Below are 15,575 nucleotides of genomic sequence, written 5' to 3' on the forward strand. Positions count from 1 at the left end.
ACGTTTTCAACTTTCATCAGCAGATATTCTGCGTTGTTCCATCAGCTATGTTTTTGCCTAATAGTATTCATAAAATCTAATTTTGACCAATTTGTCTGAAATCGTGCTGTTCTCTCTCAGCAAGTCCTGTTTTCGAGTTGTTTCAGAAAATATATTTTAATTCGAACCAAACTATACAACATATACATTACACCCGCCCACCCCCACCCCTTCACATATACACGTAGATAGATAGATAGATAGATAGATAGATAGATAGATAGATAGATAGATAGATAGATAGATAGATATGATGTCATATGCTGTGTAATTGAAGTGGAAAAACCCCTATGAAATATTTCTTGGTTTCAATGGCATGACCAGCTACCCCTCACCCAGAAAGAACCCATTGCTACCAAAGCGGCACCACTGAGGGCTAAGCTATAAAGATGATGGTGACGCATAACTAAGTCTGGTAACCAACCACTCCACTCCTTGAAGCCGGGTATTCCTAACAGAACTGTGCCGTCCTGAAATAAGAACAATAAGCTGAATCGCTACCCGGAAACAGCAAGTTATTTAACAATGGCAGTCCAAACAATGTTGGACAAGTATCAAAACAAGTGGCTTTCTGAGAAAAGGTGAGTGAGTGAATGAATATAGATTCAAGCCTCTTTTAGCAATATTCCAGCAATATCATGGCGGGGGACACCACAAAATAGGCTTTACACATTGCACCCATGTGGGGAATCGAACAGGACACTCTGGTGTGACAAACGCTTTACCCACCAGGCTACGCCACCTGCCCCCGAGTACAAGCATGGGGTCTCAGGAAGATATACCGCTATACGAGAAATATCTCTAGGTCATCTACGTTTCACATCTTTCAAAGCACCTAACACATACAATTTGTCAAAAAGATTACTGCTTGACAAGCATTTGATGAGCCAGCGCAGAGAGAGCGTTTGTTACAAGCGAGCGGGGCAAGTCATCTGGACGAATACACTTGGTTGATACAGGTAGACTGGCGATTAAGCACGTGCAATACATGCTGACCGAGGCGTGAAATCAATACTGCTACAGTTTAACCCGTGACTGTTAACACGATTTGGCATAGCAAAAAACGATTCACACGAGGAAATTGAATTTTTCAATATTTAGACGACAACCTGATTCCCTCCTGTTTCAAATGGAATATTCTGAAGGCCGCCATTTGTCAGGTCGTGGCTCATCTAATACTAGTCAAGCAGCAAGTATATTTTAAAAAGCCAAACCGTTAGGCCTTATGAGTGAGTGAGTGAGTTTAGTGTTAGGCGTAATAATGTTGGTGAAGATACTAATAGTAACCACTCAAATAATTACACGAACGGTCACCACAAATGTGGGACATAAATACTGTATTGTGATTGAAGTATTAATATGTTGACAAGCATCATATGCCTTACCTCCATTACATCACCTGACATTCCGCTCTCTCCCATACCGTTCCAATATATGTACTTGGAAGACCCTGCTCTTGTCCGAACATAGTCAGTTGCCCCAGAGATTTTCAAAGGATACGAGTATTTGACGTTTGAATCTTTGGCTGCGATGCATCGTCCAATGAGGAACGCATAGTTCTGGTCTTCGAACGCTAAGTCAACGTACCGGGGCGCGCATATCTGCAACAAGGGGTAAATGTGTGTCCTGTAGACCAACCGCTGGTATAGAAATCTGTATTGTCGAGTTTTGAACAAGGGCATTTACTGCAAATTCTGATACTACGTCATACTGAAACTACTACTACTACTACTACTACTACTACTACTACTACTACTACTACTACTACTACTACTACTACTACTACTACTACTACTACTACTACTACTGCTGCTGCTACTGCTACTACTACTACTACTGCTACTACTACTACTACTACTACTGCTACTACTACTACTACTACTACTACTGCTACTACTACTACTACTACTGCTGCTACTACTACTACTACTGCTACTACTACTACTACTACTACTGCTGCTGCTACTACTACTACTACTACTACTGCTACTACTACTACTACTACTACTGCTAGTACTACTACTACTACTACTGCTACTACTACTGCTACTACTACTACTACTACTGCTACTACTACTACTACTACTACTTCTACTGCTACTACTACTACTACTACTACTACTATTGCAACTACTACTACTACTACTGCTGTTGTTTCCACTACCACTTCTACTACTGCTGCTACTACACCCAAATACGTTACACACTCAAGGATGCCTGTTTACTCAGTGACTGACTATGATATCTGTTTGCTCTGTGATTTATGTTGAATGACTGTGGTCTTTATACTCACTGCGATGTCTGTTTATTTGTTATCTATGCTGACTTACTATGGCGTCTGTTTACTACATGATTTATGCTGACTCATTGCAAAGTCTGTTTACTCTATGCTCTATGCTAACTTACTGTGGTGTCTGTTTACAAAATAACCTATGTTGACTCACTGTGGTATCTTTGATTAATGCTGACGAACTCTTTTACTTTGTGATTAATAATATCTGTATCATGACTGAATCTGAATGACTTTTGTTTTACGTCGATTTTAGCAATATGCCACCAGGTATCACACATTTTCATGTGGGGAATCGAACCCGGTTCGTGATGAGCAAACGTATTACCCACTAGGTTACCCTACCGTCCAGCTAACACCGTGAGCCCATTCTCTCAACTCAGGTGCTGAGAAACATAGCATCATATTCAGGCAAACATGGACATCCAACTATACATTACTGAACCTTGGTATGCCAAGGGACGCAACTCTGAACAGTGAGTGGCTACGTACTGGGTGATTGAGCTAGAGTTATCCCTGTGCGTTGTCATAGTTACCGTAGTTGTGTCGTTCGACTGCAGGATGACAGAGCCATACATCTCGTGGGAATTATACAAGGTTCCAGATATTGACTCCAGATCGCCTTGGGGGCAAGAAATCAAAGCATTTAACAAACTTCAGTGCTTCATAGCTTCGGTGTATAAAATGAGTGAGTGTGTGAATGCCATTCGTCTCGGCCATTTTCAGAATGTATTTTAGTTATTTTACAAATTAATTGAAAGTCTCCTCGGTTTAACTAGAGACCCGATAATGATAAAACGGAAAATGGGAAGGTATTAACAGGTATTTGTTAACACATAGTAACAAAAAGTTTCTTTTCACATACACAAACATTTGTGTTCAGTAATTTACGTCTTGTTAGTGGTGCAATGAATTGATGCTTTTCATTCGGCCGTTATAATAAAAAGGCCACGCTGAACTCTAAGCGCATAGAACGTTATTTTTCCGGATAACCCAAGCCTCCTGTGAGACGCTTGAAGGTTAATTGTCATATGGCGTATTCCATCAGGTACCCATTCACCGCTGGGTGAACACAGGCAATTTTGAACACATTCCTTAAGGTGAGACCGAATGTGTAAGGTGTTCTTCGTTGTCCCAGGACAGAAATCATTGAAAGACAACCTGGCAAACACGGTCCCCCATCCAAGGACTCTCAATGGCCAACGTTGCGTAACTTCAGCTGATTAGCTGATTTGTGACCTGAGCTCTGAGACTTGACAGCACACCAACACCAGATAGATGCCAACTGTTCAGCGACCTCATATTGCTGTATACTGAGCTATCCTTGCATAAGCCCGCAAAGAAACAACAAACATGTTTGTCGTAAGAGGCGACAAACGGTATCGGGTGGTCATGCCCGCTGACCTGTTTGACACATGTCATAGTATCCCATCTGTGATGATCGATGCTCATGCTTTTTGTCTGGTCGAGACTCGATTATTTACAGACCACCGCCATACTGTTAGAGTATTGCGGCGTAAAACAACAACCCAAGTAACCTTTGCATGGACAGTCGTTGCATTCAGAGATTGGTTTTGGAACACCTTAGATTGTTATCGATGATTTCAGTAATCTAGTCTTTATAAACACAAATAAAAGCACCTAATTCTAACACTGCATTTAATGTATGAACTCACTGTATAAAATTTTCGTCGATGAAGTTCGAATGACAAATAGATAACTCACTATCGTCGTGATTGATCTTATATGTCTGTACACAATTCAGGGGTTCTGTCACGTCACATTCGTGCGAGGCACCGGTAGCGTTTCTTCGTGCAGAATTGTCCTTGGGTGCACCCACGATAAGCCTAGAAAAAGAAAACAAGGTCTGCACACGTATGTCACGGAGAGATGGGTAAAGAAATAAGTATGTAGACTGAATCTTCAGACGCTTCAGTGGGCTTCATCAGAAGTGTCACAGACGTTTGGTTGGGAGAGATATTTACCTGTGGGCGTCAATACGGCAATGTAAAAGTATCTAGTGTGTGTTCCCATGGATCCGTATAGCAATAACGGATACACCTGACATAGGATTTGTAACTAGCACGGACACACATACACACACACACGCGCACGCACGCACGAACGCACGCACGCACACACGCAAGCACTCATCCACACTGATACTCTAGAAGGATATAAATTTTCCCTGCATGTGCAGCTGTCTGTGTTGAATACGTATATGGGCCCCAAAAGCATGCAATATCAGAAGGTGACAAGGCGTTCTCATCGGAATCAGGAAGTTGTTCAAAGTGAATGGGAGGCGGGGGTGTAGTTTCCGAATTCCGTTGCAACGATGACTGTCAGGTAAGAAAGGTATGTGTAGAGATGAGAGCGAGGAATGAACTCAAGCCAGAACAAGTGAAACTGACTCCGATACTGTAAACAAGGACAGTCTGGCGTCGATAAAAGTTTGCGATTGAATATGTGCAGTCAATACCATAAATGCGACGATAAAAGTTTGCTAGTTTTAAGACTTTGATCAGTATACTCACTTTGTCATTTTATGTTATGAAAGCAACAACACGGAAGCGTCACTTCACACACGGTGATTGCTTCCTGTTGTTTTGTAATGCCACGTAAGCGACAGACAAGTACTGTTAATAGTGGGCCCGATTGCTATTGTTCTGTTGTCTGCACAAGCACTTTCAAGAAGTGGGCGATTATATTCGAGTAGCGATATTCCTTTGTTACATGTCATTATATCCTCCAGCTCAGGAGAGCCACGATGCGATCCCGCTAGATTCCCCTTCCCCCTTTCATATTTTCATTCTCGCGAAATCTGAAAGTTATTATTAAAATATCTCTCAAATAATATCTATGGTCGTCTTTTCCCCAATATTAATGACTTTCCGCACGGTAACGGGATAAACCAGGGGCAAATAAATCCGTTTTCGAAGCTCCGTACAAATAACATGTGAGCCGATTCTTTTGATGGCGGGTATCGTTCGAAAGCCCTGAACATGTATAGATATTTGTTGTAACAGAAACTACAAACTAAATGCAGAGTAACCATTGTGACAGTATGTAACGATTCATAACTACACACAAATACATGACATTAAACTGGAAGAACGTCAGCTGTATGACACTAAACGCGACATTATTCTGCCGCTGGGGAGGTAGGGTAGCCCAGTGGTTAAAGATTTTGCTCGTCACGCCGGAGACCTGGGTTCGATTCCCCACATGGATACAATGTGTGAAGCCCATTTCTAATGCCACCTGTCGTCATGTTGATGGAGCGGGTGAGTGAGTTTAGTTTTATGCCGCATCATGTGGGACTGCAATAAGCTATTTAACACTACAATATGCCGTGACAACACCCAAATATGGAAAGCGAAACAACATCGAACTATACTCACTTGTATGACTATATCGGACTATAGCCAGCTATAAAGTACAATGCTGCACTATTGTAACCTGTATGACTATATCGGACTATAGCCAGATATGTGGTGCAATACTGCACTCCAGTCTCCTGTATGACACTACATGGGACTATAGCCAGCTAGATGGTACAATACTGCACTATAGTAGAATGAATGTACTTACTCTTGGAACTAAGCTTATATCATCCTTTTGTAGAAATTTACTTACGAATAAATTATTACCTATGGTTTCGATTGGGATGTCACGACTCACCAAGCTAGATGGTACAATACTGGACTATGGTCACCGGTATGACACTATATCGGACTGTAGTCAGCTATATGGTACATTGCTGCTCTATAGTCAGCTGTATGACACTGTATGGCACTATAGCCAACTGTATAGAGCGATACTGCACTACAGTCAGCTGTATGACATTATATATTGAACTGTAGCAAGCTATACGCTACAAATCGGTCTATAGTCACCTATATGACGCTATATCGGACTTTCAGGACACAAATCGGGTTACTACCGATGGACATGTTTGCTGTCATTGTCGGTGTCATCGTTTCTAAAAATTCTAGATCTTTACTCATGGTGCCAGTCACTGGATTGTCTCGTCCAGACTCGACTAAACTGCGACGTCATATAGCCTGCGTGTTGGTATGTGCGGCATCAACAACTGCATTGCACTTAGTTAAACTATAGCCAGATGCTGACACTACATAGTACTATAATCAACTTAATGAAACAATTCGATGCTCCATATAAGGTCATAACATTACACTTCACTACATATAAGGGAATACATGCAGTTTATCTGAGCCGAACAATTTCTAACCAAATCGGGTTGGCATATTGTATAATATCTAACATTAAACTTAATTACAAGGAAAATTGAGAACGTGTTAAACAAGTTATGTTTTTTGTTTAACGTTTCATTCAGCAATGTTCCATTTTTTCGTGTCTGTCAGTACATAACGGTCTTACTCCCCGACCCCTTTCATCGAGTCTTACCACAAGCATGGGATGGTGAATGCCAGTTCTATCTCGGACCTTTATACCGACGGGGAAGCGGCTTGTAAATATTCACAAAGACCTATAATTGAGTACATTTCTCTAGGATACAATTCCACGAAGCGATCTTAGCAAGAAGTCAAGATTTGAATGTTACGTTAACGAAACCTGTAGCACGAGATGACTGTGGGTAGCGTTACACAGACTCGATTCGTTTGCAGTGACTTCCTGTTGAAAGACGTGACAATACAATAATTTCCTTCACTTACTTATATCCAGACTGAGTCCTCTTGAAGGCACTAGCGTATCCAAACATGCTTTGTCTTGGCCCATGGAGGACACGTGCGTGGACAACGTCAATGTTGTAACTGGAACACACATCTACAAGAAATAGACAGAGAAGAACTGGAAGAGCGGCCCGTCCAGATGTCGCCATGCTGGATTCTGAGTGAGTGTTGACTGGTCGAGTGAGGCCGACTTCCGCGCCAATAGGAAGGATGATCAAGTATTCATGACATTATTGCTCTGACTGAGCCCATGACGTAAGAGATACCATATAAAAGGAGCGCACCATATACCATATAATGGGCACCTCCTTCATGGGAGTGACAAGTACACCTCAAATGATAATATAGCATGTGTTTCATTTAGGATTACACGTTCTCCGTAAAGTGCAGAATCCAGTTCATTTGTTGGTTGAGTCCCATTCGGGATTCGAACCCACACCCCTATTTCATGCACCTAATCACCACCACTCAAAGTCAACCGAAAGTATTTATAGAATCTGTAGTTTATTGGGAAAGCGTAATCCCAAATATAACATACGCCATTTCTAAATGGCACTGTGTATCCACTAGTAAAAGATTCAAAAGCGACATAAAACTCTGCTGACTCACTCAATTCTGGAAATTCTCTCTACAATGTTCACTTGTGACCACAATTAACAGTCGGCAACATCAGCAGCAAACAGAAAGAATTAGAAATCATGTGATGCTATTGATGTTATTTCATTAATTTTGCTACTTCCTAAATGTGAAAGATCAGAGAAAAGAACGGGAAACAGCATGCAACTTTGTCTTACTCCAGTATAATTATGTCCTTAACATATTACCCACGTCATGTATACATGTATTAGCTTTTATAGATGGTTTTATTTCTGAGTACATGGTTTAAAAGGCGTTATGCTTAACCAGATATGCCAGATTGTAAAATGGCGTTAGGTAATTTTGATTTCTATGCAGAATGCAAATTTTGTTGAACTCCTCCCCACCCCAAACAAAACAAACAAACAAAACCGTGAAAATCAATCTACAATGAAACATGCTACTACTTTAAATATCTGAAGCCTGAATAACAATGAACAGCACGTGGTAATACGGTCGATTTACGTAAAAAACCCAAACACGTGGACTACGGGAACAGACAAGATTACTTTTTAGTCGTCAGTACAGCAGTTTCTCAAATTGTGATACTGAAATATCAACATTATTCGACAATAATACAGTTATGTGCATTAATACGACTTTTAATAACGAGCTCGGCCTTAAACAACCAACCCTCCACCACAATTCAAACACACAACGGCAGCTACATGGTGAGCACATTTATTAAAAAAATATACAATAAAAGTGTGCAGAAGTGTGTTTCGGTGATTTGAATGGTTTAAACACAATGACATGAGTATGTTATATCGAATCCTTGTGATCATGATAAGGGCATGCTTGTTGCGCTCTTCAATGGCAAAGAAAACAAACTAATGTTAAAGCCGTTTCAGGAAGCCATTTTATCTTCTATTCAGAATTATATATAATAAAAATTAGATATAATGGCACTACAATCGCGCTGTTCATGTTCAGAGCATTAATCAAATTAACTATTCTTCTGAATGTATCAAATGTGTTACAAAGACACGAGTAGCCGTATGTGCTAAATTCGTTTATGCTTTTTATGATTCATCCAAGGCTTGTAGCTACAGATATTTTATCGTTTGAAAATAGCTTTATATATCTCCAGAACACATCATTTACATTGTTAAAATTTCAAACTACAGTAACAACCGTCAACCTGTAGAGGTTTGTCGTTGGAATGGTACTCCGCTAAATGACAGGAAATGCATTTTTCTAAAATGTTTTGAAATGTGCAAAGAAAACGACATCTACAAATGTTTCATACAAATACACATTTTGTGAATAACTGCTGAACTGAGGAAATGAGCATTTTTGTGTTAACCTCTCACTCTTGTATATTTGATCTTCATATGCAGCAAGAAAGCAATACAGATTCTGCCGTTGTTAATAATTAATGAAAATATTTCAGAGAGAATCGAGGCATCCCCATTCCCAGTCCAAGCGGAAGACACCAACAAGAGCTGGTGTAAGTTATTCGCCTTCTATAAATTTTTAAAAAATGGTAAGGGAACTGTACTTTCAATGCACGATTGTCGAAACTGGTAGATACATGGGATTGAATCAAAATTGATGCAATAATGATGGATGTGTTGAGAATGAATCACCGCATAGAGGAGAAAACCCTGCCACAGGACCACAATCTTGTAGGTCAATCTTTACTAGACTGCAACTCCTTCAACAACAATACCGTGCACGAGACATGTTGAGGATTCCAGAATTGAACAACGTTTGGAGAGGCTGGAAGGGGCAGTTAGTCAACTGAATAGTCTGTTCAACGATAAACAGATACTTTCATTGGTGCTATGGACACACTGAACAGTGAAATAAGAAAAGAGAAGGAACCATCCTACAATGAAAATGTATCGGAACAGACACAACGGAAGGTGACCAACCGCCAGTTTTGGGATTTGAAACCGGTCGATGTACCCGTGAACATTAACGAGGAACGATCACAGTGGTTGTTATAACAAGTAGACAAATTGTGGATGTGCAGTGCCTTTCTCACGGCTCAACAGCAAGAGACGCTCTAGCCGGTGAAATCATCGTCAGAATGTTCACTCTGGGTGAAATCTATAGCAGAAATGTAAGAGGAAACGTGAAAGGTGGAAGCACCTTTGATAAAACAATGATGGACACCCTCTTCGGAATGTGTTTCAGGTTTTTCCCGTCTCAACGTATTTCCAAGGACACGAAAATAATTAGTGTTAAACTGAACGATTTTGACAGGCAACTGTGGTGCAGAAAGTTTAAGCAAGTCCAACTTCCTGAACTATGAACTTCTTAGTTACATCCAACACCGAGCTTGTGTTCAAGTTTCTTCAAGAGGAAGATCGATTGTTGGCTTTTGATCTGTACGCTGTAGCTTTCTCTTGTTCTTGTAATGTGATTATAATGTAGTGAGTGAGTGAGTTTAGTTTTACGCCGCACTCAGCAATATTCCACCTGTCTGGCGGCGGTTTGTAAATAATAGAGTCTGGACCAGACAATCCAGTGATCAACAGCATGAGCAATTGGGAACCTATGACATGTGTCAACCAAGTCAGCGAACCTGACCACCCGATCCCGTTAGTCGATTCTTACAACAAGCACAGTCGCCTTATATAGCAAGCATGGGTTGCTGAAGACCTATTCTACCCCAGGACCTTCACGGGTCGATTATAATGTACATGTTGTCATGCCTGTAAACGCTAAAAAACAAAATGCAGTTCTAACTTTAAAGTATTTATGCATGTTATTTCACACGCTAATGGCATAACTGACATCAGATGTCATATGAATATAGGCATGAAAAAAATTGACGCAGACATTACATCAATAAAATCGTATGTACAAATGGCTTCTTGCATTCTCCTACAATGTGACTTTGTGCAAGCTCTTTGCACTTAAAACCCGGAAGCTACAACCCGAGCAACAACTCGATTTAGTCCATCGACGAGCTTGTTACATCCATATATACACTTCAAAAAATGAAACTTGACATGCTGTTTGGGTTTTTATTTACTGGGCGCATAAAATCATCACTTTACAGACTTCCAAACCTGAATATCCAGAAAGTGTTTGGTAAAACCGCAGAGAACTATTAAAACCACTTTGTCAAGTTTCCTTTTTAAAGAGTATATTATATTACTAGTACATATATTATTGTATTGTGACTTTTTATCTGTGACATTTTTTCCTCAAGCTACTAACTTGCAGCATAACAAATAGTGGATAACGGACAATGCACACACTGACCACAAGGATTGAAGTCAGTATACAGAAAGGATTTAATTAACATTCCAATTTGGCTGCTATTTGATTAGTTGAGTCTATAACTTGGTTAATTCTTTCGTCGGCTGATCGTACGTAATTACCTTGCTTTCTTTTCCTGACCAAAAGGACAATAAGACGTTGTCGCTCATAACGTCGTATGCTTTGTTATCTATTTGCCACAAATAGCGATCTAACACTATGAAACAATGCATCTTACTCGTATTTTGTCAAATAGAATTTACGATATTTTAGACATCATCTGCTTAGATATTTTCATATGGAAGCAGTTTATTTGCAAGCAACAGACATCATTACATGATCTTAGGTGTGTATTAACTACATGGATATAGGGGTAAAACGGTTCACGTCTGTGTGAGTGTTGGGAAGGAGTTATATTGATCTACTTATAATGCATCTACTCATGTACAAACTCACTTTCGCGTCGCAATTTTTTAATGTGAATTTACACAAACCTTTCAACGACAAGAAATTCATGTCACAAGAAGTGGCAACAAAGGTCATATATATCTTAGATGGGTCCTCCTTTGGTCAAAACTGTTCCCTCCGAACTGCGTGTGTCACGGATGTGTCATATATATATTCAACTGCAAAAGAAACGCAACTTTTGTCAAGTTCTAAATAAAGACATTATTACGAACGCTTACGTTTATGAGATTTCATATTTTTTAAACTTGCGTTTCTTTTAGTTTAGTACATATAACAATAGTGCAACCGTAACAAAATAGAGTCTGTAAGTAGGTCACGATACTTCGCGAGACCTTAGGTTGTTTAGTACTTCCGGTGACAAACAACGTTTCATACCTTTCCGAATGGTTTCATGGTTATCAGGTGACAGAGAGGAACTGATAACCCACGCAGGAATAACAAACACCTCATATCATCATCCATAAATTAGTCAACTATTACGACAGTTAACAACTATGACGGTCAAGTATGGTTGTACACGTGGTCCGGTCTAGTCAAGCCATATTTGGCTGTCCCGCAGTTTAGAACCAGAACTGGTTCTTGAATATACGATTGTCAACGAAAAGCTGGAACAGGAAGTAATGTTATAAGGTGAAAATTGCATTCACATACAAGAAACGATTTATACATCTATCACTGAGATTTAGACCATGGAATGATGTAACTTCTAACGAATCAGAGAGATTGTAGAGGGTCATGTGATAAGGGTGGAGCAGGCTCGAACACCTTAAAAAGATACCGCAGCACTAAAAAGGTGCGAGGTGCGGTGCGGGTTGAAGAGACAGCAGAACGTTCACATTCCGAGAGCTTGCCCTACCTTGTCCAGGCCAAGACCAATTGTTATGAAGAGAGGGATCGAGTAAACCGATGTGATTATAGAAACTTGTGTTGAGTTATTCATCGTATGCCAAAGTGCCAGTACATGAATGCTATGTGTTAGTTAGGAATCCCGGTCGTCAGACCACTTATTCCTAGATGTAGCCCCCCGGACAGACCAAGCGAGTATGCCACCAGAGCTGGCAGCACCCCCAATAAGGCAGAACGGTCATCGTAACAGGTAACTGGTAAAAGGGTTGGCTAACACCCAAATCCCAGTTACGACAGTAATATCGCAAGTTGGTGCGCGCAAAAGGAGACGGAAAACAGCTCATTAGCGGAAATATCGAGTTGAGACTTATACGCTATATGGCCTGTCGAACTGTGTCTGTCTGCATGTAAAATCCATTAAACGTCAAAGCTCAAAATTAAAACTAGGGGTGACACTGAGGGGAAAACAACTATTGTGATAGCAATAGTCTTTAGCAACATACTATTGAGATAGCAATAAAGCAATAAAGTTGTTGGTCTGTACCAAACAGTCGGTTATAATATCGCGCGTCTTAACTACACAGTCGTCTCTGCAGCATGCCCAAGATCACAGGCAGTGATGACCAGAAAGTCACAGACCTTCTCTCCAAGAAATACGGGAAATGACGGTCAGTATATCACCCCCTTTACCTTCGTCTATAGCCATGGGTACAGTGAGCGGCTGTCAGAATATCATACATATTACCTTTGTTTAGACAAACTGAGCCAAAAGTACAGTGATTGTGATTGTGTACAGGATGTAATAACCCTCGTCAAAACAAGCCCTCAAATGCACAGGATGTAAGGTTATCGCACACCCTACCTTCGTTTCGACAGACTGTCCCCAGGGGTAGAGCAGGGGCTGGTCAGGTTGGATCATGGTGGCTCCAGTGTAGTACCACAGAAAATCAACCCACTGGATCCAAAACAAAAGGACGCGTTTTGCAGTTATCCCTTTCATAGCCAGGTCGTTTCATCTGGAGCAACAATATCGTGCCTTACAACCGGAACTGCATGGAGTTAAATGAAACCAGGGTTGTAAGCGTTCGTTTATTATATCAACACTTACACATGCTTCGGCACATCCGCAGGGACATATAGTGACATCAACGGTACTATACCCGCAATAGAATAAATTGGTTGGATAGTTTGTTGTTATCGCCGCACTCAGCAATATCCCAGCCGTCTGTAAATCATCGCGTACAAGACAATCCAGTGATTTACATAATGAGCATCGATCTACGCATTTGGGACATGATGACGTGTCAACCAAGTCAAAGAGCCTGACCACCTGATACCGTTAGTAGCAAGGATTCCAACCCGAATCTTCACGGGTGTAAGGGTATATAGAGTAACAGAAACGTTGGTGATCTAGAATATACGCCAAATGTGAGCTTTGGTCGTTGGTTGCATTTTTAAGTCTGGACCAGACAATACCGTGATTAAAAGACTGAGCATCGATCTATGATAGATATGATGACATGTGTCATCCATGTCAGCGAACCTGAACACCCTACGCCGTTAGTCGTCCTTTCCGACAAGCACTGGTTGCTGAATTCTAACTTGTTCGCTCGTCAGGCCAAAGACCCGTGTTCGATGTCGCACATGAGTACAATGAGTGAAGGCCATTTCTGGTGTCTCGGGCCGTGATATTGCTGGAATATTGCTAAAAGCGACCTAAAACCAAACTCATTCACTCTCTTGATTGACAGTGGGACGGTGCCCGGGTTTGCTGTCAGGAACAAAGCCTTTCTAACACTATGGTTAACATAGACGAGTGTATTGTTAGGGGATCATCATCATCGTCATCATGCTTTAGCAGGATCTGACACACCCCGACTCAATGTTCCTTTGTTTACAGGTAATGACGCCAATCTACCCCGAAAATCCACCCGGCAAAGTCAACATCTGGATCATCGTCGGCAGCGTCATTGGCGCCGTCATCCTCCTCATCTTAATATTCATCGTGCTGTTGAAGGTAAATTGTCTGAACAATAAATTGCTCATCGTTACAGCTGTATGGACTGTGAACTGTTCATTGCTATGATTGTTTGGACTGTGAAGTGTTTATTGCTGTAGTTGTCTGGACTGTGAATTGTTCAATCTTGTAGTCGTCTGACTGTCAATTAGTAGTTAGCAGGTAGTGCTTGCCTGGCGTGGAACTTGTTCATCGCTAATGGTGTTTGACCTGACCTGATAGCTGTCTTCAAGACAGAAGTTATGTGGACTGTTAACTGCTCATCCTTGAAGTTGTGTGGTCTGTTCATTGTTCTACGCAATAGTTGTCTGTATACCCTCCGGCGTTGTAGTTATTTGGCTTATACATTGTTCAACATTGTAGTTGTCTGGCCTATAAATCGTCCAACGTTGTAGTTGTCCGATCTGTAATTTGTTAAATATTGTAGTTGTGTGGGCTGTAAATCGCCCAACGCTGTAGCTGTCTGGCCTGTAATATGTTGAACATTGTAGTTGTCTGGCCTGTAAATTGTTCAACATTGTTGTGTGGCCTGAAAATTGTTCAACGTAGTAGTTGTCTGGCTTGTAAATTGTCCAACGTTGTAGTTGTCTGGACAGTGAAATGTGTATGATCTGTAATTTGTTGAACATTGTACTTGTCTGGCCTGTAAATTGTTCATCATTGTTGTGTGGCCTGAAAATTGTCCAACGATCCAACATAGTTGTCGGGACAGTGAAATGTTCAACATTGTCGTTATTTCGATTGTAAATTGTTCCACACTGTAGTTATTTGGATTGTAAATTGTTTGCTGGCCTGTAAATTGGTCAACATTGTAGTTGTCAGGACTGTAAAATTCTTAAACGTTTTAGTTGTCTAGACTGTAAATAGTTCAATGCCGTAGTTGAGTGGGATGGGAATTATTCAGCTTAAATCGTAGTGTGGACTCACCAACCGCAATAACAAGTGTTTCTAAGTAGCCATTCCTAACATATTAAGTACCATTTGAATCTCAGCTTAAAAAGATAAACATGACCTCATTTATTACGCCCATACTTCATATGATTGTCCCTTGAATATGTAGTTGTCTGATCTGATCTTATTATTGTTTGGTTCTATATAGCCACATAGGTACTGAGTGGCCAATGTCTCCGCGAGTTTTAAAGCAACATATTGAAATGATTTAGTCAATGACAGTAATTATTATTCATACACAGCATGCGGTCATGGATGCCGCCTCTAAACAGCGTTTATACACACACGGTGTTCATATTCCAAACCACTTGTATTTGAAACAAATCACATCAGGCATAGTGATCCGAAATACAAGGCGAACATAGCCTTATATGGCAACCCACCATGTAATAACAAC

General features: G+C 40.7%; 1 protein-coding gene across 3 annotated transcripts in view; it reads right to left on the reverse strand.

The window, feature by feature from the left end:
- The window catches only part of LOC137256588 (integrin alpha-8-like), a 32,462-nt gene extending 25,258 nt beyond the window's left edge, over positions 1-7,204 (reverse strand). For all 3 annotated transcript variants that reach the window (XR_010954570.1, XR_010954569.1, XM_067794463.1), the window contains exons 1-5: positions 7,027-7,204; positions 4,055-4,176; positions 2,866-2,951; positions 1,425-1,640; positions 464-509 (exon numbers count right to left, since the gene is read on the reverse strand). Coding sequence is in view for 1 of the 3 variants with exons in the window: in XM_067794463.1 (XP_067650564.1) it covers positions 464-509; positions 1,425-1,640; positions 2,866-2,951; positions 4,055-4,176; positions 7,027-7,193 (637 nt within the window). In the remaining 2 variants the exon portion in view is untranslated. The remainder of the gene's footprint in view (positions 1-463; positions 510-1,424; positions 1,641-2,865; positions 2,952-4,054; positions 4,177-7,026) is intronic.
- Positions 7,205-15,575: the final 8,371 nt, after the last annotated feature.

Source organism: Haliotis asinina, chromosome 11, assembly GCF_037392515.1.
Source record: "Haliotis asinina isolate JCU_RB_2024 chromosome 11, JCU_Hal_asi_v2, whole genome shotgun sequence".
NCBI lineage: Eukaryota > Metazoa > Mollusca > Gastropoda > Lepetellida > Haliotidae > Haliotis > Haliotis asinina.